At 43.4% G+C, this 25,157-nt stretch overlaps 1 protein-coding gene across 9 annotated transcripts in view; it reads left to right on the top strand.

The window, feature by feature from the left end:
- The window catches only part of LOC121857814 (transcription factor AP-2-epsilon-like), a 161,120-nt gene extending 139,018 nt beyond the window's left edge, over positions 1–22,102 (top strand). For all 9 annotated transcript variants that reach the window (XM_042354058.1, XM_042354065.1, XM_042354060.1 and 6 more), the window contains 4 exons: positions 5,490–5,608; positions 17,461–17,602; positions 18,102–18,273; positions 19,618–22,102. In XM_042354058.1, the coding sequence (XP_042209992.1) occupies positions 5,490–5,608; positions 17,461–17,602; positions 18,102–18,273; positions 19,618–19,731 (547 nt within the window). In that variant the 3' untranslated portion in view covers positions 19,732–22,102. The remainder of the gene's footprint in view (positions 1–5,489; positions 5,609–17,460; positions 17,603–18,101; positions 18,274–19,617) is intronic.
- The last annotated feature ends 3,055 nt before the right edge of the window (positions 22,103–25,157 follow it).

Here is a 25,157-nt window from a genome sequence, read left to right on the forward strand (position 1 = left end):
CTCTTCTTTCCTCCTGTTCTCTTTCAATGTCCTCCTCCTTATTCCCCCCCTCCTTTCTCTCCCTTCTTCTTACTCTTCACTTTTCCCCTCCTTCTCCTCTCCCTCCCTCTCATTAGGTCTTAAATTATCCTCTTCTCGCTCTTCCCTCTCCTCCCCCGCTCAGTCTTCACCCTCTCCAATTGTCTCTCCCATCGCCCTTTTCCAGCTCCTCTCTCTCTCTCTCTCTCTCTCTCTCTCTCTCTCTCTCTCTCTCTCTCTCTCTCTCTCTCTCTCTCTCTCTCTCTCTCTCTCTCTCTCTCTTTTCTTTTAATTTGTTACTGTTCCATTGACTCATTGGCTCAGTCTATAACTAAGTTAAGTTAGGTTACCTTAGATTAAATTGGATTAAGTTAAGCATAGGTAGGTTAGATTAGGGTAATGTAGGTAAGGGAAGATAACGATGACATGACTGCTGATGAATTAAAGAATTATGATATGATTACTGTTGACATGATGACATGACCTAGTAGTAATGATAGGTTATGAAAGTGATGTTATGATGACGTGATTCCTGATGGTATCGTGGTGGAAGAAAAATATGATCATAGGTTTAGATAATAGATTATTGATACGTCATTAGGTGGAGAGGCGCGTGCACATTGGCAAGGGAGTGAACACACGTGAGAGCAGTTGTGTGCACACGTAAACAAGCGTGTGACAGGTGTAAGCACGTATGCACACAAGTGAGTGGTTGTGTACACGCGTGTAGGATGCAGGTGTGCAAATAAGAGTGTGCACACCTGTAAGTCGAGTGCACATGTGAGCCGTGTGCACACACATTCCTGAACGCCCCGAGTTCATAAATCAAGAGAGTGGCATTCACGACCACTAATGGTGACGACCTTTGTTTATGGCGTCAGAGTTCTCCCCCTCACCCCTCACCCCTCTCTCCCCACTCATTTACCCTCTCCCCCCTCCCCCTCCTCCCTCATCCCTCCGTACTCTTTTCTCAGTCATCCCTCTCCTCCCTTTTCAATCACCTACTTCCTCCCCCTCTCATCCACTACGTTCACCCCCTCTTACTCTCCTCTCTCTTTCCCCATCTCTGTTTTTTTTCCTCCCTGTCCCCCTTCCCTCTGACTTTCCATTCTCACTTAGATCCACCCTCTCCTCTCTCCCCCCTGCCACGGTTCTTTCCTTTCCCTTTTCATCATATATCCCCACTCACCCTCGCACTTCATACCTCCTCTCCCTTTCTCCGCTCTCCCACTCATTCCCTCTCACTTCTCCCCCTCTACACACGTTTCTACATTTCCCCGTTCTCTCGTCTCACATTTTGCTTACCCATTTTTCCCCTTTATTCTCATCCTCTCTGCTCTCACCCGTCTCTCCCTCTTCGTCTTCCCCGTCCACCTCTCCCGTCTTTTATTCTCTCCCCCGCTCCCACTTACTTCCTGTGGACCCCACCAGGTGATCGTGACTCCACCAGGCGACCCGTGACCCCACCAGGTGATCGTGACCCCACCAGGCGACCCGTGACCCCACCAGATGATCCGTGACCCCACCAGGTGATCGTGACCCCACCAGGTGACCCGTAACCCCAGTAAGTGTTATGTGTACCTGGGCGTCACCGAGGAGTGTGTGGGAGGGTACTCGGTGTGGTGAGAGGGGGCGCCTGACTCGTGTGGCCAGCCTGGGAACACACACCATCACGCTCTTATCTCCAACCTGAAATTGCTACTCTTGTCATGCGAGGCGACGTATCCTGTAGCAGCGCCTTACACTCGTCCGTACCCTGTTTACCTGCTCCTGAAGCCACGGTAAAACCTGGTCTTGCTGACGAAGTCTTTAAGACCCAGGGGGATTTAACATTACCGACGAACTTCCACTGTTTGTTGGTCCTGAGGCCGCGGAAGAACCCGGTGGTGTTTCCATGGACCCGAGTTGTGTACAGCTCCTGAAGTCACTGGGTATCTTAGGGTGGTTTAGAAGCCCCTGAAGTCACGAGATCTTTTTATCGTTTATAAACTCCTGAAACAATGGGGGAAAACCTGCCAATGCTAGTTATGAACTCTTGAACCCACTTGAAAACCTGTTGATGCTGCGGGGTGCCAGGTGGGGGAGGAATTGAATCACCACAACACCGTCGCTGCCCACAACAGGAAGCATCAACCCTACTGAATTCATGAGCGGGACCACCCTTGTTATTTTCCCTTCTGTAGCCTCGTCAGGAACCCCGACTCTTCCCGCCGTCCATGTTGAGTACCTCTGTACCCCGGTCTCTAGTCCACCTCTCACCTCCCCGCTAGTTTACCCTCAGGAAGTGTGGGTCAGCCATTCACCTGGAGCACCACCTATTTGCACGCGCACGTACTTGATCCCTCTAATACATTGAGTCAGGTTGGTGTCCGACAAAATATATGGCGCAGTGAGTAATATACAGTTTATCACCAAACATTCTTTATAATTGTAAGGATATAGTTTATTCAGTACAAGTCCTTGAAAGGTAATCAATCAAGGATTTTCAATGACGAAGAACATGTGGTAAGAAGTCATAGAAATAATTAATCCAAAGAAGAGAATAGGAAAACATAATATAGATCACAAATGGCGTGAGATGACGACGAATATATTGGAGTGCCAAGCTGCTGAAGAATTGAGGTCGCTGGCCAAGAGAGATAGTGAGGCGGTAGGCGAGGATGGTGGCCCCACATCACGGCTCTGCTGGGGGAATCTTTGCTATCATTAATCTCCCGTGCATTTAAGAGACACAAAGACCACGAAAAGGCCGTAGTTAATTTAGGAGGCACAAAGAGGCGAGGCGGGCGTAGAGGGTGCATATACAAGCAGGCGGGAGACAATGGCGCCAAGAATCTGTGGTCTCATGCCCTCCCGGAGCCCCTGTGGAGGCCCTCTCTACGTCTTCGACTCTCTTCTCACGTCTCCTCACGTCTCCAGCACCTCTCCCCGCATCTCTGCCTCTTTCGTGGACGTGGCTACCCATCGTCCAGCTACTGTAGGCAGGACTGGCGACGCACTCTTTAAAATATTTTTCTCAAAAGTGTTCACATCTGCATGGGACCAGGTCAACTCTGGCTGTCTGGTCGACACTGTTGGCGGTCTTGGTCGACAGTGTTGGCGGTCTTGGTCGACACTGTTGGCGGTCTTGGTCGACACTGTTGGCGGTCTTGGTCGACACTGCTGGCGGTCTTGGTCGACACTGTTGGCGGTCTTGGTCGACAGTGTTGGCGGTCTTGGTCGACACTGTTGGCGGTCTTGGTCGACCTGTTGGCGGTCTTGGTCGACACTGTTGGCGGTCTTGGTCGACACTGCGGCGGTCTTGGTCGACACTGTTGGCGGTCTTAGTCGACACTGTTGGCGGTCTTGGTCGGCCTGTTGGCGGTCTTGGTCGGCACTGCTGGCGGTCTTGGTCGACACTGCTGGCGGTCTGGTCGACACTGTTGGCGGTCTTGGTCGACACTGCTGGCGGTCTTCGGCACTGCTGGCGGTCTTAGTCGACACTGCTGGCGGTCTTGGTCGGCCTGCTGGCGGTCTGGTCTGGTCTTGGTCGACACTGCTGGCGGTCTGGTCGACACTGCTGGCGGTCTGACGACACTGTTGGCGGTCTTGGTCGACACTGCTGGCGGTCTTGGTCGACACTGCTGGCGGTCTTGGTCGACACTGCTGGCGGTCTTGGTCGACACTGCTGGCGGTCTTTAGGGGCTTTAGTGGCTTTAGGGGAGTTACCAGGCTCTCGGTGTGGCCTCCGGCACTCTGGGTGTTACAGAACCAAACAACATGTCACTGATGTCTCCAGACACTTGACTGTTTCACTAACAAAAACAAATAAGAAATATTGAAGTTCAACATTTTTGGGTAAACTTAGAAAACGAGTATTGCTGTTCTGCATTTTTTCGGCTTATTTAAATCGTTAAAATTGACGCTTCAACTTCTTGCGAGTTTCGAAATGGAAACCCGGTTAAGTGTCTCTCTGCTGTAAGACAAATCTATATTACAATGGTATTATTCTTCACAACGACGAGCAGTTCACGGTCAGTGTGGGAGTCTTGACACGGACGGCGGGAACAACGAAGGTAATTGTCGACGGCCTCCTGCGTTGACCGCCACCATTCCCCGCTCAACACCGCCCACCACGCCCCGCCTAGCACCGCCCACCACGCCCCGCTCTACACCGCCCACCACGCCCCACTCTACACCGCCTACCACGCCCGTCTACACCGCCCACGCCCCACTCACAGCCCACCGCCCCGCTCTGCCCCACCTGCCCCTTCCCCCATACCAACACTTTTGCTTATACCTTCACCACGTACACCCTCCACTTTTGTTTATAATACAGAGTGAGGAAGAAAATACTAGACATTTACACAGACGAGCATCGAGACTATAGACTAAGATAGTGACGAGGAAAGTTTATCTTAGTTACGTGAGTTCATAAACCTTTTGCTTCATATACAATTAATATCATTTGTGTGTTGGTACATGAGTTTTGTTCTGCCTGTGTGTATGTTCGTGTGTTTGTACATCTGTGTGTGGATATTTCCATCTCGTGGGCCTATGCAGTAGTCCCTGTAGCCCGAGCTTCCGAGAAAGGTAAGGAGACTTTTTTTAACATTGATGCAGTTTGCCGAGATGAATTTCCTACACCTGTGCAGATGGACCATAACACCTGTAATTGCTCAGGTAAGGCAAGACAGGTATTGATGAGTAGGGCATTTCTCCCCACGCCAGATAATTTGTCACGTGTTCCTGTCTCTCACCTGCCTCTCACCTGTCTCTCTCCTGTCACCTCTCCTTGTCTGAGGTTCTCTGCTCATGTTAATATCAAACTCACGGGTATCTGTCCGTTTCTGTATATTTATCTGTCTATGTATTTGTTTTATATATTTGTTTAACTATGTATATATAGCTTTCTTTCTGTTTGTTTGTACACATGTTTATCTATACATATGTATCTTTGCCAACATTACTTCATGCTCTACAACTAAATTATGTGGCCTAGATATTCTAAATCATATTCATATATTTCATTCTTATAATGTTATAATTTACTGCATTCAAACCATCGTCATTTATATATATATATATATATATATATATATATATATATATATATATATATATATATATATATATATATATATATATATATATATATATATTTCATGTAGATCCACAATGAAAACGTGGATAAGATAAATCTTGATAAAATCACACGTGAAAAGGGAAACAACGGAGTACCTTAGCTTTCGTCTTTATTCAAGACATCTTCAGAGGCAACTGAAGATGTCTTGAATAAAGACGAAAGCTAAGGTGCTCCGTTGTTTCCCTTTTCACGTGTGATTTTATCAAGATATATATATATATATTATAATTACATACAGTCCTTGAGTTAGATAACTTTCCTCTTCTCGCCATCTTTTTTAGTGTTATCATCTTTTTCCTTCGCATAATCTAACATCGTCTCCTCCTCCTCCTCCTCCCCGGTACAGAGCCAAGAGCAAGAACGGCGGACGGATCTTAAGGGATAAGCTGGAGAAGATAGGTCTCAACTTACCAGCGGGACGAAGGAAGGCAGCCAATGTTACCCTCCTGACCTCTCTCGTTGAAGGTAAGAAACGGCGAAGATATCTCTCCTGGAGTGTTTTAGATTAGATTATGTTAGGTTAGGTTAGGTGTGTTATAGGGAAGAGGTCTTCTCTTCACTCTCTGGGTTGTTATTGGTGCTGTTGCTGCTGCTGCCTCATTATAAACAGGTTTGTGGTGCTTAGTTGCAGAGTATCTCACTCGTTGTCGTAAACACAGAGGTGGGATGTGATGACTCCTCGACTCCTGTGTTTTCTCTTCTGACTCGAGACGAGATCAGAGATACCCACGCCTTTACCTACACCCACGCCTTTACCTACACCCACGCCTTCACCAACACCCACGCCTTCACCAACACCCACGCCTTTGCCTACACCCATGCCATTACCTACACCCACGCCTTCACCAACACCCACGCCTTTACCTACACCCACGCCTTTACCTACCCCCACGCCTTTATCTACCCCCACGCCTTTACTTACCCCCCACGCCTTTACCCACGTTGATTATCGCCCCCTGCGCAGCGCCTGTTTAAGGATGACGGGGAGAGAAATGAGACTGACCAGCCTCTCTCTCTCTCTCTCTCTCTCGGCTTTCTCAGGCACTGGTCGTAGTCACATCTCGTCAACTGAGCTTCCCTCACCCAACTGATACACGCATTACCATTTTAAAATCGTATCTTACAATTTATAGTTTAAAGTCTTCAGATTCTCACCTAAGAGCAGAAGCCTAAAGATTCAAAACTGATCCTGGTGTCATCAAGAACGTACACGAAGCCTAATAACGTGAAGAACACATTTGTTAAAAAATAAAAATAAATGAACTGACCGTGATCACATAAGGAACGTATTTGCCAACTTACCCAATAAACGAGCGGTTGGTTCGTCAGACCCGGTAGTTGTCGAGTCTCGGGCCGCTCATCACGGGTCGGACAGGTGAGGATTATGAGGCATTACCGACCAATCGACCACACTTGATGATAGTCGAGAACCTCCTGGCGCGGCGACCACTACTAGGAACCCAGGAGTGGCAGCCCATGGAACACACACACACGCTCAAGGGATCCACACACACGCCAAGCACATACATACACAGACGCCACTCACATACACAGACGCCACTCATATATATATACACATACTCCCACACAAACAAAAACAAAACATAAAAACAAAGGGAAGGTGAACATATATATAGTGAACTATAAATCCCATGGACCGAACAGTACAGTATTTTCTGAATATTGTCATCTCTTCCTCTTCCATGATTTCACACACACACACACACACACACACACACACAGTAACGTTATATATTGGTTACGATACACCTTTGCCAACTTTTGTTCACTATTATCAACATAAGGTGTATACAATGTGTTTCCCTAACGATGGTGATGGAATGAGTCTCTCTGTGCCTCGAGAGTGTGTACAGGTAGGCATTTTTACCTGGGCTGGGGATATGTGGCCACGTCTTGCAGATTCTTCGACACACCTTTCTCTTACTCTCTCACCTATAAGCCCATCCGATTTCTCCCCCTCCCCCCTCCTCTATCTCTTTCTCATTCCCCTTTCGTACGCCACTCACTCACTCACTCACTCACGTAAAGCAGTGAGGATTGAGGTACAGTAACACTGGACGCAGGCGAAGGAGCAGTGATGTCATCCACTATGATCCATCACTCTCCTATCCCAGCCATCATCACGCCCTCACACACCCCCATCACCCTGACCAGAGACCTTTTTTGATACCTGACCCATCACCCATTCCCAGCACAAGTCCCCCATCCCACACATCCTCATCATCTACCCCCCCCTCCCCATCATCTACCCCCCCTCCCCATCACCTACCCCCCATCACCCACCCATCACCGATCCCATCACACACTCCCATCACTCTACTCTGAGATCTGATACCCAACCCATCACCTTCGTCTCAGAAAGTCACCACCACGCCTCTTAACCTACTATCCTGCCTCATCTTAAGTATAATATCATGCCACCTATATTACCATGATCTCCTCAGCCTCTATCATGCTCCACTAAATTCATTATACCTTCTAAACTCACCATCATATCAATAATCTAACCTCACCATCATGTTATCTAAACTCACTATTATCTTATCTAAACTTACTATCATGTTATCTAAACTTACTATCATGTCATCTAATCTCACTTTCATATCATCTAATCTCACTATCATGTCATCTAATCTCACTCTCATGTTATCTAAACTCACTATCATGTTAGGAATGCCTCACCATCACCATGACTCACGTTCCTCAAGGTATAGTCACCATCATTGAGTTACATGTTCTCTTGTCCTCTGAGTTCCCACAGTGTCCTCGGTGTTATACTCCCGCCATTTTGTTTAGGGAGACAGGTCGTGAAAGTTGCGCTAAAATTGCGTATTCGAGTCAACTGTTACTACTGTACTGTTGTTAGTTTGTTGTGTGTTGTAATTTACAGAGTCTTTTTGTAGTTAATTGACAAAGAGCAAGATTTATAGCTTCGTCTGTCAGCCATCTTTCCTAACCTGACTGATAGTGGTTTTCGCAGGTAACTTTTTTTTTTTTTTAAGTGCAGTTTAAAGTATCCAGTGACTAATTCTTCATCAACACTGTTTTGTCATGTTTTGGACTTGGGTATTTATGTGTCTTTATGTCAATTATTATTATATTTCCCTTTGGTTGTCTGAGGTGAACTCGTGTGGTTAAGCTGTTTGGTGAGTCTGAATGTGTGGGTTTTTATTTTCTGGAATTTTACTATAGTTTTACGTAAATAGGTAGACGTTGAAGACTGATTAGAAAAGCTACAGAAAATTACCCAAAGTTTTGTTCTTCAGTGATGGGAGATGTGTGTTCGGTGTGTTGTTATCTTCAGTCATTGCAAGTAAGCCGAAAAGAAAATTTATTGCAGAATAAATGAGGTGGAGGAGAAGACGAGAGAGTCAAGTAACGTGAAATTGTTCCGCCCCGCTGAGTGAGCTGAGGTGAGACCCAGACACTGTTTATACACGAGGATTCTGGTGACAAAACATTGTTGATGGTGTTAAGACGGTGCACGTGAGGCGGTGTGTCTCATGGACCAGCTGCTGGGGTAATAGGTCACTCTTATGGGAACTTTTCTGCCGTAAAAAGTCGTACGGTATAGTTTGGGATAACTTGTCAGATCATTTATTGCATTGCGTATATGAATGTGTCAGGTCTATCATTCACAATATGTAAACAAAAGAAGAAAAAGAATATGTAAAGGTAAGAAGAATTTGGAAATGGTGACGGTGAGGTGACCCACGGTACATGGCGGTGAGGCAGGCTGTGTCAGGGATGCTGGGGAGGTGACCCACGGTACACGGCGGTGAGTGGCAGGCTGTGTCAGGTGTGATGGGGAGGTGACCCACGGTACACGGCGGTGAATGGCAGGCTGTGTCAGGTGTGCTGGGGAGGTGACCCACGGTACACGATGGTGAGTGGCAGGCTGTGTCAGGGGTGATGGGGAGGTGACCCACGGTACACGGTGGTGAGTGGCAGGCTGTGTCAGGCGTGATGGGGAGGTGACCCACGGTACACGGCGGTGAATGGCAGGCTGTGTCAGGGGTGCTGGGGAGGTGGTCGCGCCTGGATAAAGATGGCCCTTACCCTCAGACATGATACCTGTGGTGCTTGAGGTAACGTGGGTGTCACTGAGCTTTGTTTCTTCTCTGTGGTAATGAACACAAGTAGTTAAGATGCGTGGCAGTAGACCGGCGGTGGGTGTGAGTGTGTGGTGGCGGAGGGTCGGGCTGGCGGCGGTGTGCGTGCCGGACCAACTCAGCCTGGTCTAGTAATTACAGATTCTCAGGAGCCCGACTCGACCCACACCTGGACCGGTCCACCGGCCCCGTCGCTCTTCCCAGGGACCCGAGATCTGGAGTCCGGGTTTTGGCGGGGTCTTGGAGCATCCGTGAGCGGCAGTCGGTGGGCATTATCGTGCGAATTGGTAGGAGATAGTGACGTTAATAATTGCGAGTAATGGTGGCCAGGAAGCACGAGTAAGAGGCAAGGGCGCGGGCGTGCTTGCGGGGGCGGGCCCGGGAGCCAGGTCGTGCGCGTGGGCGGGGTGGGCGTGCAGGTCTCGGCCCGCGTGTAAATCCAGTAGCCGCCCTGCATTCTTTCTCAGAATCTCCATGTATATTTAACCTCGCAAATTTGCTTCGTTCTCTCCGTAACTGAGGTCACTGACATTGGGTAAAGGCTTGTTGCTGCTGCTGCTGCTGCTGAAGTGAATTTGTTGAAACACTTGTATGACGCTGACGTAGACGAGGTGCAACTCTGTAGGTACTATACTAAGTAGTGACTGGCACCTTACCTTTTTTACATCCCTCATCCACCCAGGTGATGCAGGAGGTGGTGGGGTGATGCAGTGGACCCACACGCACTGTCAAGGATGCGACGCGATACTCCGGTGACGCCGCCTCCTGTTAATAATGTTATTGTCGTGTCATTAAAAGCGTGTAGTACTGGTACAAGAAGAGAGCGTGAGGCTCCTGGTGGTATATACCTTACAGGTGCCTGCTGGGGTGAGACAACAGCGACACCTTGAAGGGAGATATGTTAGTATCTGAAGCATCCCGACACTGCTACGCAAACTATACATAATCAAAGTGACAAAACATCCTCTGCTTTATCTGTTGATGTTGAGGAAACGTAATGTGACGCAGAACATCGACTCTACTTTACTGAGTTACCAAACACGGAGGAATTGATGTTCCATTTTAGCGTCGACCTAAAATAGTGTGATTTTTAACACGTCCTCCACATCTCCACAAGCTCAACCCATATGCTTTTTTCACGTTTTCCGCGGGCGTTTATGCTACATAGAAACAGGCACACCAGACCATCACGAGGCTCTCAGTAGATATCATCACCGGGATAGGTAGAGGACTCGCTGCCCTAAGAGTGGGTCTGGCAAGCAGTAGATCTCCCACGCTCTCCGTGGCTGCAGGATGGTGGAGTACAGTAAGTCTCACAGTCGTTTACATACCCGTTCACCCGATCCTCTAACCATCAACGAAATGACTAACACAGTTCATTAAACAAACCTTCTGTCGTAACCACACAGTCAATGGTCCAGCAACAGCTTGTTAGCTCACAAAAAAAAACATGAAACAGATTTCTTAATTTTATAAGAATTCGCTGGTAGTAATTTGTACATTGTCGAAAGCAACTGAAACCCTAAATTATTCCCGACCTTTTAAACCTTATTAACCTCGGTCAAAAAGAACTGTTGTGAAATTATTGAGTTGAAAAAGTTATAATGTTTTTTGTTTGTACATCTGGCCAGACTTGTATGTCCTCGTACCCTATACCTTATACTCTCTTCTCCCGGAGCTCAGTGTCTCCTCATATTTATTATCAAGGTAACAGTTTAAGATGCCAGCCAACACTATAATATCACTGAGCATCACCAGACGTATGTACCGAGTGTACGAGTGCAACGGGAAGGAAGAGCCACTAGAACCTGTGGCTCCCAAACCCTCACGCCCCTTACCTCTATTTTTTATTGAATTAACTTATAATCAATCTTACACCTTATACCTGTATTTATGAATTTCAAGATCAACTCACTCGTAATTATTGGATCCGTGTATCTCGTGCACATGATGATCATTGAAATATACTGCGAAAAATTAATGTAACATAATTTTAGTTAAAACTTCATTATAAAGAAAAAAGAATGTCAACATCTTATCACATGGCCTCACCCCCGTACAAACCTTGCGTACTTCAGTTTGGGAACCACTGCACTGGTTCTTTTGCGTGCGAGGTGAGAATAGCGTGTGGCCAGGTTCTCCTCCCTCGGCACGTCGTCTCTGGCCAGCCCAAGTTTTTCCCGGATGGTTTATGGCGTGTGTGGCGACGCTGCCCTTGTGATGGCCGCTCGCTGCTCCCCAACCTTTGACAGGTGCCCAGTGATCACACACCTTGACCTGCATTATGGTCTTGACATCCTAGAATGACACTTATATCTTTCTCCTATAATCTATTTCTTGTCCTTCCAATTATCTTTCCATATTAAGTATCTTTTATCCTATTTCCATTCTCCTCCCTTCTTCATGTATAAATCCCACGTGCTGTTGCAGGACTGAAAACTAGAAGATCGTCGACATGTAAGTAAGTAATAGGAGTAGCCTCTTACTTTTAGAAAAGAGTAGTAGACGACCATTTTAATGAGGGATTGTGGCGGTAGTGTGTGTGTGACGTAACCATATTCAGTTCTCCACATCGCTCGTCATTTCCACCACAACACCTTCAGAACCTGTTACAATTACGTTAATATATTTTTGGTGTTTTAGTTCTTGGAATATTAAAATGCTGCAGTGAAAAATCGATGGGACCAATTGTGTGAAATATAATTGTCAAGTTTATCACCGAAATCCATAAAATTTCTTTTCTTGTAGTTAGAGAAACGTTGTAAAAGAAATTCTTGTTTTTGTTTTTACATTTTCTTCTCCTTTGGTTCATGATAATCTTAGACACACAATTCACACTGGTTATCCGTCAGATCCGCCGGGAAGGTTAGCAGCGATCCTCTTACCCCAAACCTATATGGATAATGATACTGAAATCCCCCTCTATGTAACTAAACTCCCTGGCAATTGAAATAAATGAATAAACGAACAAATCTCCGTGTATCATGATTCCTGACAGCAGCCTTCACTCACTTCCTAAATCCCCGCCACGACACTGATCGAGTTTATATGTTTTAGAAAGTGGAGAGACGTCGTGAAGGCCAGAGAACCACTCGTTGATTATAGGGAGTCTCTTACAGTAGCTCTAGGGAGATCACTCACTGGGTACTCGTCAATTTCAGACGTTTTATATTTACCTCTAATCTCGGTTGAGTCTGTGTAGAGTCGCGAGAAGATGGGTTTGTATGTCTGCCGGCTGGGAAGATGAACTTGTCGGGAGAATTGGTGTCGAAGCATAGGCACCCCAGGTTATTTCATTTGAATCAATACCCTAATCTAGCCGACCTAATCCCACCCAGTTAGTGTTAGGTTGGCTTAATCGATCAGGTGAAGTTATCTTGGGTGTTTAATCTTCAGGTGATCTGAGGATTATATTAAAGCAGTGTTTATTTTTTACAGTTGAATCACTTGAGACGCTCAGTGTGTGACGCAGTATAGTACATTGTCGCCAAATTATAAGCCTATTACAGGTTCCTTATGCAAGTCCTCCCTCTGTAGCACACACACACACACACAGACACGTGCTCACAAGGGCCCTCCACTAGCGGATATGAATCTGTCTTTATTATAAATCTTCTGCAAGTGTCCTCAGCACGTAAGGATACGATCATGTTTACGTGTGTGTGGGTGTGTGTGTGTGACAATAAAGGGACATCTCTCCATAAGGTAAAAAATATCCACTGTTATTATTTAAATGATCATTTCGTCAGTAATATGTCGTCTCTCTTCGGGGGCGTTATATTGTATTTCCTTAAGCTTTGTTGTCAGTAGAGAGAGCAGTGAGGTCTCGTGATCGTAGAGGGTCATCACCGCTCAGTTTAGTCCCGCATCATACACCGCTTTTATTATGACAGATGCACTCTATTTGATCCATAGGATCAAATAGGTTTATTTTTAGTTATAAGGTAAACATACAGTATCTCGCCAGGTTATGAACTAAGGGCACCTAAGATATGTCTGGCACGATCTTCTGTTGAGACATTACTTTATGGAATGAGTAAGCTAGTAGGTTCTAATCTTATGACGAGGAACATTGGTGTTACCCACAGTTTTACTTTATCAACTCTTGGGGTCTACAAATTAACACGATGAATATTGAAAACACAGCGAAGCCTAGCGAGAATACGGTTTATCCCCGCCAGCAAAACTCTGGACCATGCACCGTTTTCTGTTGAGTTTTTCTTACATTCACTGTCTCGTAAACTACATCCCAGCGAAGACATCGTACAGTACAGACAGAAGTTCTCCATTTTTACAATACACGGAGACAAGCCATCAAGTGGAGACAGTGAGGCCAATGGTTTAGGAGTTCCTGTCGGGGGAGATTGTCTATTTAGAGAAGAGAGTACTGTACGGCCTCTCGAACACCGATGGGGAATTCCTAGAGAAAGGAAGACTCGGTGAAGGAGAGCTCCTATGGTGGGCATCTAGAAAGACAGGAAAGACTCTTTTAAAGCAGATATTTCTAGACAGGACTACAGAGACAGGAGAGAAAAGAGGAAACTAGACGGGAGGTTTATTAGAGAGAATCTCTACAGACGAAAAGACTACCAAAGCCGTACTGAATAAGATCTCAGAGGAGAGGATTACTGTGTATAGCAGTTGGTGTCTGCTGCACCTCCTATAAGGCATCTATTTCCCACTCCTGTGACTCCGTCTTGAGCGGCGGTACTGACCTGACGAAGTGCCGGGTGCAGAGGTTGGCACTAACAGCTAGCTCGGACTACATCATGAACACTCAAGAGTTATATTGACCTGTGTGAGGGGAACAGGCAGCTCTGACGACTGTTGGAGAGAAGGGCCTGTCGGGGGTAGAAAGTTTGAGAATGTGAATTTGCAAAACTGAAATCTGTTGACATAATTCATGGGCTTACCTATCATGTGTCTGAAGAACATCGCTTATATCCTCATTGGTAGGTACTGTGATGTTACGTCATTAGTTGCCATGTGTCTTTGTCGTGTTATGTCATAAGTAATCTTAGAACAGAAGCCCAATAATATTGTATCATACAGTAAACATCTGATGCCTGAAATAAGTGTGAAGCCTGAGGTTTACCCGCCAGCCACCGCAACAAAGTATTCTTTCGACATTGCTCTATTTTCACACACACACACACACACACACACACACACACACACACACACACACACACACACACACACACACACATATATATATGTCAGGATGGATAGCTGCCAACTTTACTGGACTATCAACAAACAGTGTGGAAAAAATCACTGCGCTTAAATTATAGTTGCTTTTAGCCCTTTTTTCATTCTGATTGGGGTTTTTTCCACCCTGGTAATCATTCATACCGTGTGTGGCGCCACTATAGTTCACTTGGTTTGTGTAGTCTGTTGCCAGAAATTATTTAACTCGTAGTTTCAGATTCAATTGATAGATATGTGGTAATATTATGAGGGTATGTGGCACTGGTAGTTTTATGCGGGTATGTGGTAATCTGTGAAAGCATTCTGTGCGTGTTTGGTAAATCGTTTCGACGGTTCACTCCTAACCAAGCCACAGCTGCCAATTCAAAAGGTAAATCGAACACGCGACTGATATGATCCATTGACATTGGAAGGGGTGGATGTAATTGCTTTGTTATCCCAACGCGGATATCCTCCCATCCACACGCTCAGTCAACTATTACTGTGATGAAGAAAACTCCCGGTTATATTTCCATATTTCTTTTCCCCCTATTTCGATGTTGCCTTTTTAAAACGCATGAAATAAAACGCGTTAAAAGTTAATTTCAGTAAAAGGTGTTGCCCCCAACCTTTGAATTGTTTAATTGGATGAACATACGGGGGAATTATTGTTCCATAATTTTTTCTCGTTGTTTGGGTTTTCCTGCAGGGGATTAAATGGGTTAATTTACGTAAACACTAACCAAGAGCAGTCGAATTATGTCTGTTGTTGTGATGCCACGGTGGTGTCTGTCTGTCTAGAGATCACGGGAGTGTTTACCATCAGGTGTTCCTCAGAGGTGGCTGTCAAAGCAAGATCACACTGTGGCGTCAGCCATTATTGTCAAAGCAAAATCACAGCGGTGTAAGCTACCTGAGCAGCAGTGACGGTGTGTGTATGTTTGCGTGAGTGTAATAACTCGGGTAATGTTATACACCTGAGTGGCGAGGATTACCGGGAGAGAGGCACCGCGGAACACTTCAACATTTAATATCCGTCAACTGCCCGAGGCCCGACAAGCTGGGTGTCGGGTGACGGACATGAGCACTGGCAGTCTCACTAAGCTCACCTGATGTGTTCGGGGGAATTAATTTCGGTTGGGTAAAATGTCCGGTTGGAGAGGCGTTATTACATTATGGACAAGTGTTAGTCCCGTTCTTTTTTTTTATGCTACGATAATTACATTTACCAAAGCTACGATACTTGATTTCTATGGTTGTCGATTAAACTCTCCGTTGTTCAGACCTGTGTAAATTAATCAGGAATGGTGAACTCATAAAATAAATATTGTTATATACAATTCTGAAGTGTATTTACGGATCACTTTATTTTACAAGTCAGGTCAAAAGTTATTGTCGTTCTTATTTCCTCTGTTTATTTACCCTCTCCCCCCCCCCTCTCCCCCCCCCTCCCCGTGGCTTTTCCCCATCACCCCTGGAGCGTGAAAATCATTACCTGTTGTTTCCTCAGTACTGTTAACGGGTACACTTGACTGTATTACCCTTCTCCCACCCCTGGACCTTGGTGGGTCATTTTGTGGTTGCCAGTAGAGTTGACGGGCGTGTCCGAAAGCCGCTAATTTAACTATAGGAGGGAAAATGAGGAACAGGAACATTGGCAAAGAAGGAATATAAAGAAGAATAGGAGAGGCAACGAATGAATATAAGAAAGAAAAAGCAGGAAGGAAAACTAAAAGAAGAGAAGATGAGGAGGAAAATTTATTTTAGTGTGAGGATAGGAGGAAGGGAGGAAAAATAAGAAGATAAAGGGTAAAGAAGAAAAATTAGTGGGAGGAGGATAAGGTGGAAGCTAGAAGGGATAAATTAGGATGAAGAGAAGGAAACAAGGAAGATAAGTAAGGAAGCGGAAACGATTACCAGTAAAACGCAACAGGTGAGCTCAGTGTCCCGGTGTGAGGAGGTTGACTCTGGATTAATGAAAGATGGTCGCTCGTGGCCCCCTCACTGATTAAAACCTGTCTCACCTGAAACAAACACTGATGTGGACTTGGGTGTGGCGTCGTTAACCATCACTACACCTCCCTGACCATCACTACACCTCCCTGACCATCACTACAACCCCTGACCATCACTACACCCCCTGACCATCACTACACCTCCCTGACCATCACTACACCTCCCTGACCATCACTACACCCCCTGATCATCACTACACTTCCCTGACCATCACTACACCTCCCTGACCATCATTACACCTCCCTGACCATCACTACACCCCCTGATCATCACTACACTTCCCTGACCATCACTACACCTCCCTGACCATCATTACACCTCCCTGACCATCACTACACCCCCTGATCATCACTACACTTCCTGATGACCATCACTACCCTGACCATCACTCCCTGACCATCACTACCCTGACCATCACTACACCTCCCTGACCATCACTACACCTCCCCATGACCATCACTACACCCCCTGACCATCACTACACCCCCTGACCATCACTACCATCACTACACCTCCCTGACCATCACTACACCCCCTGACCATCACTACACCCCCTGACCATCACTACACCTCCCTGACCATCACTACACCCCCTGACCATCACTACACACCCTGACAAATAGTTTTAAATTAGTTATATTTCCTCGTATCTGGTAAATAAAATACAAGCGATTACTGTACTGTAATATAGTTTTTTTTCCTTTTATTTACGGTTTATTAATGTAGAATTTTGGACAGTCTCATATTAATGGTCTTTTTAACAGGTGGGTAATATTATGTTGGTATTTTGATGATTCTCTACCATCACGTGTTACACTTACAATATACAGTATCTCTGGGTATACCATCCACTCCAACCAATCATCAACTTTTCAGTTCTGTTTCACTTTATCACGTAATTCCATGATAAAACTAGTTTTTGTTCCACCACAGGTTCTTGTCTATAATCATTCTGAAAACTATGATCTTGTTCCTCAGGCGAGGCCATCCATCTGGCGCGAGATTTTGGGTACGTTTGTGAGACTGAGTTCCCCGCACGCCAGATCGCCGAGTACCTGTGCCGTCAACACTCAGACCCCGCTGAACAGTACCGGCGCAAGGAACTAATTCTTGCCACAAAGTAAGTGTCATAAAGAAGATATCTTCACCGCGTGTCTAGGTCCATGTGTATATAGGTATTTGCGGACTGTATTTTCAACATTTGTTAATATATCACGATAAAAATATTTGTCAGTAAAAATATATAAAAAATTAAATGTTTTGGTAAGGCACTATTGTCATAAATATAGATGTTCATTTTAATAAGTTTAGGTTATATATCTTTTCGTTAAGGATGTGTTAATAATTAGTGATGGCTAAGAATAAAAAAAATTTATTTTGTTTTATATTCATGTAATTTTGTTATAGTAGTGTATTTTTACAGTATATATTCGTGTAATCGTTCGTATTAATAAGGCTGTGGAAAATTGTAGTACTGGTGTTGATTCGATGCAATTTGGTTTATAAGCTTCCCGTAACCCCAATGTTTAAACTGAGATTTTTATAAGATTTATGTAATACTGGCATTGATGTTAATATTATTTGTAGAGATGTTTTGTAACGCATTATTATTCTTGAAGGCAAATCACCAAAGAACTGATGGACCTGCTGAACCAGGACAGGTCTCCGCTATGCAATACCCGGCCGCAGATCATCCTGGAGCCGTCCATCCAACGACACCTCACACACTTTTCTCTCATCACCCACGGCTTTGGTTCCCCTGCCATCGTCGCCGCACTCACAGCCATTCAGGTTGGTGTATATAAGTCACATACAGTACTGTGACCACTCATGATAACACGGTAACACCAATGATTTACTTTCTGGCTGTTACTTTACACTTCTGTATGCTGTCTGTACATATAGTATTTATGCCAATGTTCTGTAGTGTAGACACAGTCTCATACATCCGCTTGTTCTATAACAAGATTCAGCTTTCAAACACATTAGTTCCAGGCTTTTGGTACAGGAGGCACAGTAGTGTGGTTGGCACTGCACTGACCAACTCCACTTACTCAACTGCAAAGGCATTTATAGGCACATAGACTGAGGGTGCCCCAGGATCAGATCAGTGACTCCAAGGACAGGAAGTAAATGTTGTACACATTCAGCCGCAACAAAACATAGCCAATATTAACTCAGTAAACATGAAATCTTTGTCATTTACAAAATTCCATATATTATAAGTTATCCCAATATTAGAAATTAGTCATCACAAATATATTTTACATTATTGTACTACCAACCATCATCATCATCAACCATTATCATTGTTATACCGACATTTACCACACTTGCTTGGGATAAGTGAGATTATCTGATGGAAGTTTTTGCCGCCTCTTTTGTCAGGTGCTTATCTATTAGGTCATTTCTCACAACCTCTCCCCATATCATTCATGACCTACCCATAACTCTCCTCCCTTCTACCAAATTCAAGCTTTTACGTCTTTTCTTGGCCTAGTTGATCTCCCTTTTCTCTACATGTCTGAACCACCTAAGCGTACCTCTATGTAAAACATCGCCAGTACATTACTTCAAAACCCAGGCATGCTCATGGCAGGGTTTCCTATTTCTCAACGTCACATCACAATCATTTCACCATACACATTTCAGTTCGTTCAACATTATATAATTATGTCATCCTCTTTAATTACCCGTGTTTTATTCTTATACATCACACTAGCTTTGGCACCACTGTAGTTTTTTGCATTTTAGTGCATCACCTTTACCCTTGCAAGCATTAACAATAATGCTCTTCAACCTCTCAGAAGGAGCAATACATTCTACCTTAATGCATTAGTCGACTTAGTCACCATCGTCACATTAACATCATCTGCAATTATTCCAGAGATAAAAGTAGCCTTTCCATTCTTCATTTTGTTGAATGTTTTCTTCATCCATTCTCTTTCAATCCTTTGGTACCAACCCTGTACTGGCTTTGCTTCTAGGCTGCTTGTCTCAATCGAACTCCTCATTCAGTAGATGATTGCACAGTAATATATTCTCCAAGCATTTACCGGTACTCATATTTATATGTTAACTCTAAGTGATGAACTCATCTGCAGTATCATCTAATAAAATAATTTCCTTTTACAGAATTTCTTGACGGAATCCCTGAAGCACCTTGAGAAGTCCTTTCCATCTTCCAACTCCCACCTCACTGTCACACCCTCCATAGATCTCAAGAACAAGGATATGGAAAAGAAATAACGGTGTGGTCACGTAACTCACTTCCCCCTTTCCACCTACACCACCGCCAGCCAGCCACCGAGAGTCAGACAATATGAGTCATTCCTCAGTTTTTGGTATGGCTCGTGAGGATGCAAACTCTGCCGTAGTTTGCAGTCATCAAACCTGTGTTGTCTTCAATTATGCCTCACTTTTATTTTAAAGAATCATTGCTCTCCTGAAGACTCACTGCCGACACAAGTTCGGCAAACAGTTGGTCATATGACTCTATAAGCTTGGCCTGACGGTCGCTGTTTGTAAATAGAACTTTATAAGTTTTAAGGTTGATACATGGCTGTCATGGGGCTAGCTGTGTACTGATGGCAGCAGAAGTGCAATAACGCACAAGAGATAGTGCATAATACTCAGCTTTGTGGAAACGAAATGAAAAGACTATAGAAGTGATTTCTGGGAAATTTATTTTAGTAATTTCACCTCTTCTAAGAGGTCTAATGAATCTCACAATCAGTAGAAGGTTATAAGTGTAGTTTGCTAAGGTTTGTACAAATGCCATATTGCCATATTTTATTTTGATTGTTAAGGTTATCAAACACCTAATATTTACAACTACAGTTTAGAGACAAATGAGATTAGTTTGCGGATATTTGGATACAAAGTGAGACAGTGTTCAGCTATTTCATGTGCCACTCATGATGCCCAGATTGAAATTCTATTGTGATGATCTACCATTTAACAGTATTGTCTACAGAATACTTTGTTTTGTATCTAGTAAGTAGCCAAACTTTGTACGTTAGTAGTGTCAGGGTGAATGACCCTCCGAGGTTTTTCACATCCCATACATATCTGCCAAAACAATGTACCAAGTGCAATCTCTTGGCGATGTGATTTATAAATTAGGTTAATGGGCGCCTTTGGGACAAACTGACTAGTTATGACAATGAGGTCATACCAGCCTCTATAGATGTAATATTTTGTTGTCAGTTACCCAAGTTGTCCCATGTTTTGTACAGTGTAGAAAGAACCTACAGACTCTATCTCTCTTTGGATGGGACTCTCTCACCTAACCTCTTGGCTGGGAGTAGTTTAGCGTTAATCTTACGTAGGTGATAGGAGCCAAGCCTCTCACAGACACGAGTTTCGGTGTCCAACAGGCATGACAAAAGTTATATAAATTTCACTCCCTTACCTCCTTGCACTTGATACTTTCAAAATGTCTCTCTATCTGTTACTTTTGTTCTCCAATTTTGTTATCGAGATGTGAATAGTACGTGATCTCTCAAAAGTGATCTGCATCTTTCCCCAAGTACAATCAAGGGCGTGAAATTAGCTCGCCCATATTTATAAGCTGCTTCAGCACTTTTTTCTGTACAATTCATGCTTGTATTATTTACATTCTTTATCATATCACTGCTTAGTATCAGTATTTAGTTTCACTAGTCTTGCTCACTGTTCCTTTGTATTCTTCTTATTAAGCATTAGAAATTCTATCATGCTTGTATGAATTTCTATTTTTCTGTATGTTAATATTTTGCTAGAATGACAGTACTTCAGTATATCTTGTAAGACATTTTTGAAGACTGTTTTATTCTTGTCTCCTGCTCTATTATATCCCAAAATAAGGGTGTGTTATAACTTCACTGTGATCCCTTAGGAACCCAGTGTACTGTAATTTAAAATATTTTTCTATTTTTCCTTGTACACAAGTGAACAATGTGATGTATGTACTTAGTTGGTCCAATAGGTCATAATAAAGTGTGTTGCCATGAATGTATCTTAAAGTGTAATGAGAGCAGCAATTATTATCTTTGGGTGCTCATTCAGAAAGGCTTTTTCAGTACTGTACTGTACTGAAAATTGTGCTTAGTGTAATAATACTCAGGATTTCTAATTGATGCTCATATAACACTCTCTTGAATCTGTTGTGAATCTGACCCAGTGGTTTACTTTGGGTCATGGTGACAGTAACCTATTTGTTTATATTGTATTCTGTGCTTTGAATATTCCGATTCTCAATAAAGACAACAAGGGCTCTGGGTAAGATGCACCCAACAGAAACCTCATATCAAGACCTCCTGTGGTCCTAGTTTATTCTACTTACCCCATTTTACTCTCTGCCCTTCCATATGTCTGCAAGTATGGCGTTGCTCAGACACTTTTCTTCTACAAAGGAAAGACTTTTTGTTGCCCAATTTCATGTAATGTTATATTATTAAATAAGGTATTTTATACTGTGCCGCCCCACTGGCACATGCTCTCCACAACCTGGTTGTTTTGTGTGTTCCTCCATAATGGATGGTACCATCGTGTTGTATAGTTTATCTGTCAACTTGAAATAATTTTAATGCTAAAGGATGCCATATGTAGAATAATAATAAAAATCTTAACAAGACTAGCATATATTATATCTTACCTACTACCACAATTTGGTGGTTTGAAAAGATTGATGATTGTAATATAAATATTATAAAACTAGTGCAGTAAATTACGGCATATTTACATAAAACCATCATTCATGGCATGCATTTATCAGGCATAAATAAAAGTAAAAATAAAAATATATCTATATATATACAAAACAAAGAAGTATGTGTTTGTGTGTCCGCACGAGAATCTCGGAACCTACTTTACCGATCTGTAGTGATGATGGATGGTGTTATATGTAGTGATGATGGATGTTGTTATATGTAGTGATGATGGATGGTGTTATATGTAGTGATGATGGGTGGTGTTATATGTAGTGATGATGGATGGTGTTATATGTAGTGATGATGGGTGGTGTTATATGTAGTGATGATTAGACAATATAATAATAGCAGTTTAATGCTAAAAAAATATACTTCGCTGTACCGTTGTAGTGGAACTTACATACACCGTTAATGAACTATTGATGGAAGAAGAAGTTTTGGGGACTGAACAGTAGTTGCAAACAGGGAGTTGCTCAGAGAGACAGACTACTCAGTTGAAGTTCTGGTGAATTTTCTTGAAGAAAATGGGCCTCACCTGGTGCCTGATCAAGCAAATGCTTATGAACAGTTCTTGCAAGCGATACAAGTGGAGCAGGGAGGTATGATCTTTCTCAATGCACCTGGCGGAACAGGAAAAACATTCCTGATCAACCTTCTGTTGGCCAAAGTACGTCATCAGGGGAAAATTGCTGTTGCTGTGGCATCCTCAGGCATTGCTGCAACACTACTAGAAGGAGGACGTACTGCACACTCAACTTTTAAACTGCCTCTCAACCTCGCTCACAATGAGAATCCAGTGTGCAACATCAAAAAAGGATTGGCAAAGGCAAAACTCTTAGAAAAATGAAGCATCATAGTCTGGGATGAATGCACTATGTCTCACAAGTTAGCGTTTGAAGCATTGGACAGGACCTTGCAAGACATACGAGAAAATGGCCATCTCATGGGTGGCATTACAATGGTCATTGCTGGAGACTTTCGCCAGACCCTACCTGTCATTCCTCGAAGCACTCCAGCTGATGAACTGAATGCGTGCCTCAAGGCATCATACCTTTGGAGAAGTGTTCAGACACTCACCCTATCCACAAACATGAGAGTACATCTACAAGGAGATCAGGATGCTGGACGGTTTGCAAACCTTCTACTACAGATTGGGAATGGAACTTTCCCTGTTGATTCAGAAGGGCAAATAATCATTCCGCACGGATGTCGAAATGTTGTAAAGTCCTCAACTGAGCTCACTAACATGGTCTACCCAAACATTATCCACCACTACAAGGATCACAAGTGGCTGCGTGAACACACAATTCTGGCACCAAAGAATGAACAGTGGCTGAAATCAACATGACTCTACTCAGACAGCTTCCAGGCAGTGAGACCTCATTCAAATCTGTTCATACAGTAATCGACCAGGACCAAGCAGTCCAGTACCCTGCAGAATTCCTTAATTCTTTGGAGCCCGCTGGAATGCCTCCTCACCACCTCACTCTGAAGATTGGAACTCCTATAATGCTCTCAAGAAATCTTGAACCACCAATCCTCTGCAATGGCACAAGACTGGTGGTGAAGAACATGATGCCACATGTACTGGAAGCTACAATACTGACAGGAAAAGCTAAAGGAGAGGACGTTTTTATACCAAGGATACCTCTCATCACCACTGACCTGCCATTTGAGTTCAAGCGACTTCAGTTCCCGGTTAAAGTGAGCTTTGCCATGACCATCTACAAAAGCCAGGGACAGTCCCTAAAGATGGTTGGCCTAAACCTGGTGTTTCCTTGCTTCTCTCATGGACAGTTCTATGTTGGATGCTCCAGAGTGGGAACTGGCAAAAATCTGTACATACTTGCTGCTAATGGCAAAACCAAAAATGTGGTCTACCTTAATGCACTACAGTGAGACAATGTGGAGCCTCCCGGAGGGTGGCGCCTACTGTGGCCTAGGAAAGAGCCGCTCGGAGGGTGATTCCGCTTGTAATGAATATATGAACACTACCTAGTTCACAAACATTATAATACCAATTATATGTATATATATATATATATATATATATATATATATATATATATATATATATATATATATATATATATATATATATATATATATATATATATATATATATTTATAATTTAGGACAGTTTTCGGAGAGAGAATTGTGAACTCTTGAAACAATTTGCAGGGGAGTGTTGTAACGGCACCGAGTGTGAGCTGTTTCAAAACCAGACTTGACCAACACTGGAGCAGGTTCAGGTACATTCAGGAACTGGTCCATGCCCAGTACTTGCCAACAGTGTGTAACAGAGACGTGACCGACCGCCTATGAGGCTAACGAGCCAATCAGTGGCGAAGAGGATAAAATTAAAAAGTAAATTAACCTTAGATATATAATTTTTTATAACAGTTCACATAATGGATCTATAGTAAATTTTTGCAAAAAAAAATACGTTACAGATTATTAGCAAAATTTGATAAGAATAAATGGATTTCAAGCTTATTAGGAACCTTCGTATATTTTTTTGGTTATGTGAGATTAGATTACGTAATGTGAGATTTAGGTTAGGTTAGGTTAGGTTGAAATTATTTTTTTCAGGTGTATTTTTATGTGTTTTGAACTATTCTGACCCACTTCCAAAAAGGTACATGATTGAAACGATAAGTTTACTTGAATAATAATGGCATAATTTTTGTAGAGAGTAGGGATACATCAAAAGTTGTTTAAGAGATGAACTTGTTCCTTTGGTGTAACATTAATAAAAATAATTTAGTTGCTGCTCTTCCCATACTGATAAACGTTTTCTATTTTAAGATCATGTTTACAATGGATCACTTTCATGTCAGGAAGTAAAGTCTTTAACATTTTCATTCCTCGCATTAAAGTAAATAAAGAAGTAAATTTATAATAATAATTGTAGAAGTGAATACATAAATACATTAATTGTTTTCGTATACAAAAATTTAGATACAATTTATGTTTTTATT

This window comes from Homarus americanus, unplaced genomic scaffold (assembly GCF_018991925.1).
Source record: "Homarus americanus isolate GMGI-L3 unplaced genomic scaffold, GMGI_Hamer_2.0 scaffold13846, whole genome shotgun sequence".
Taxonomy (NCBI): Eukaryota; Metazoa; Arthropoda; class Malacostraca; order Decapoda; family Nephropidae; genus Homarus; species Homarus americanus.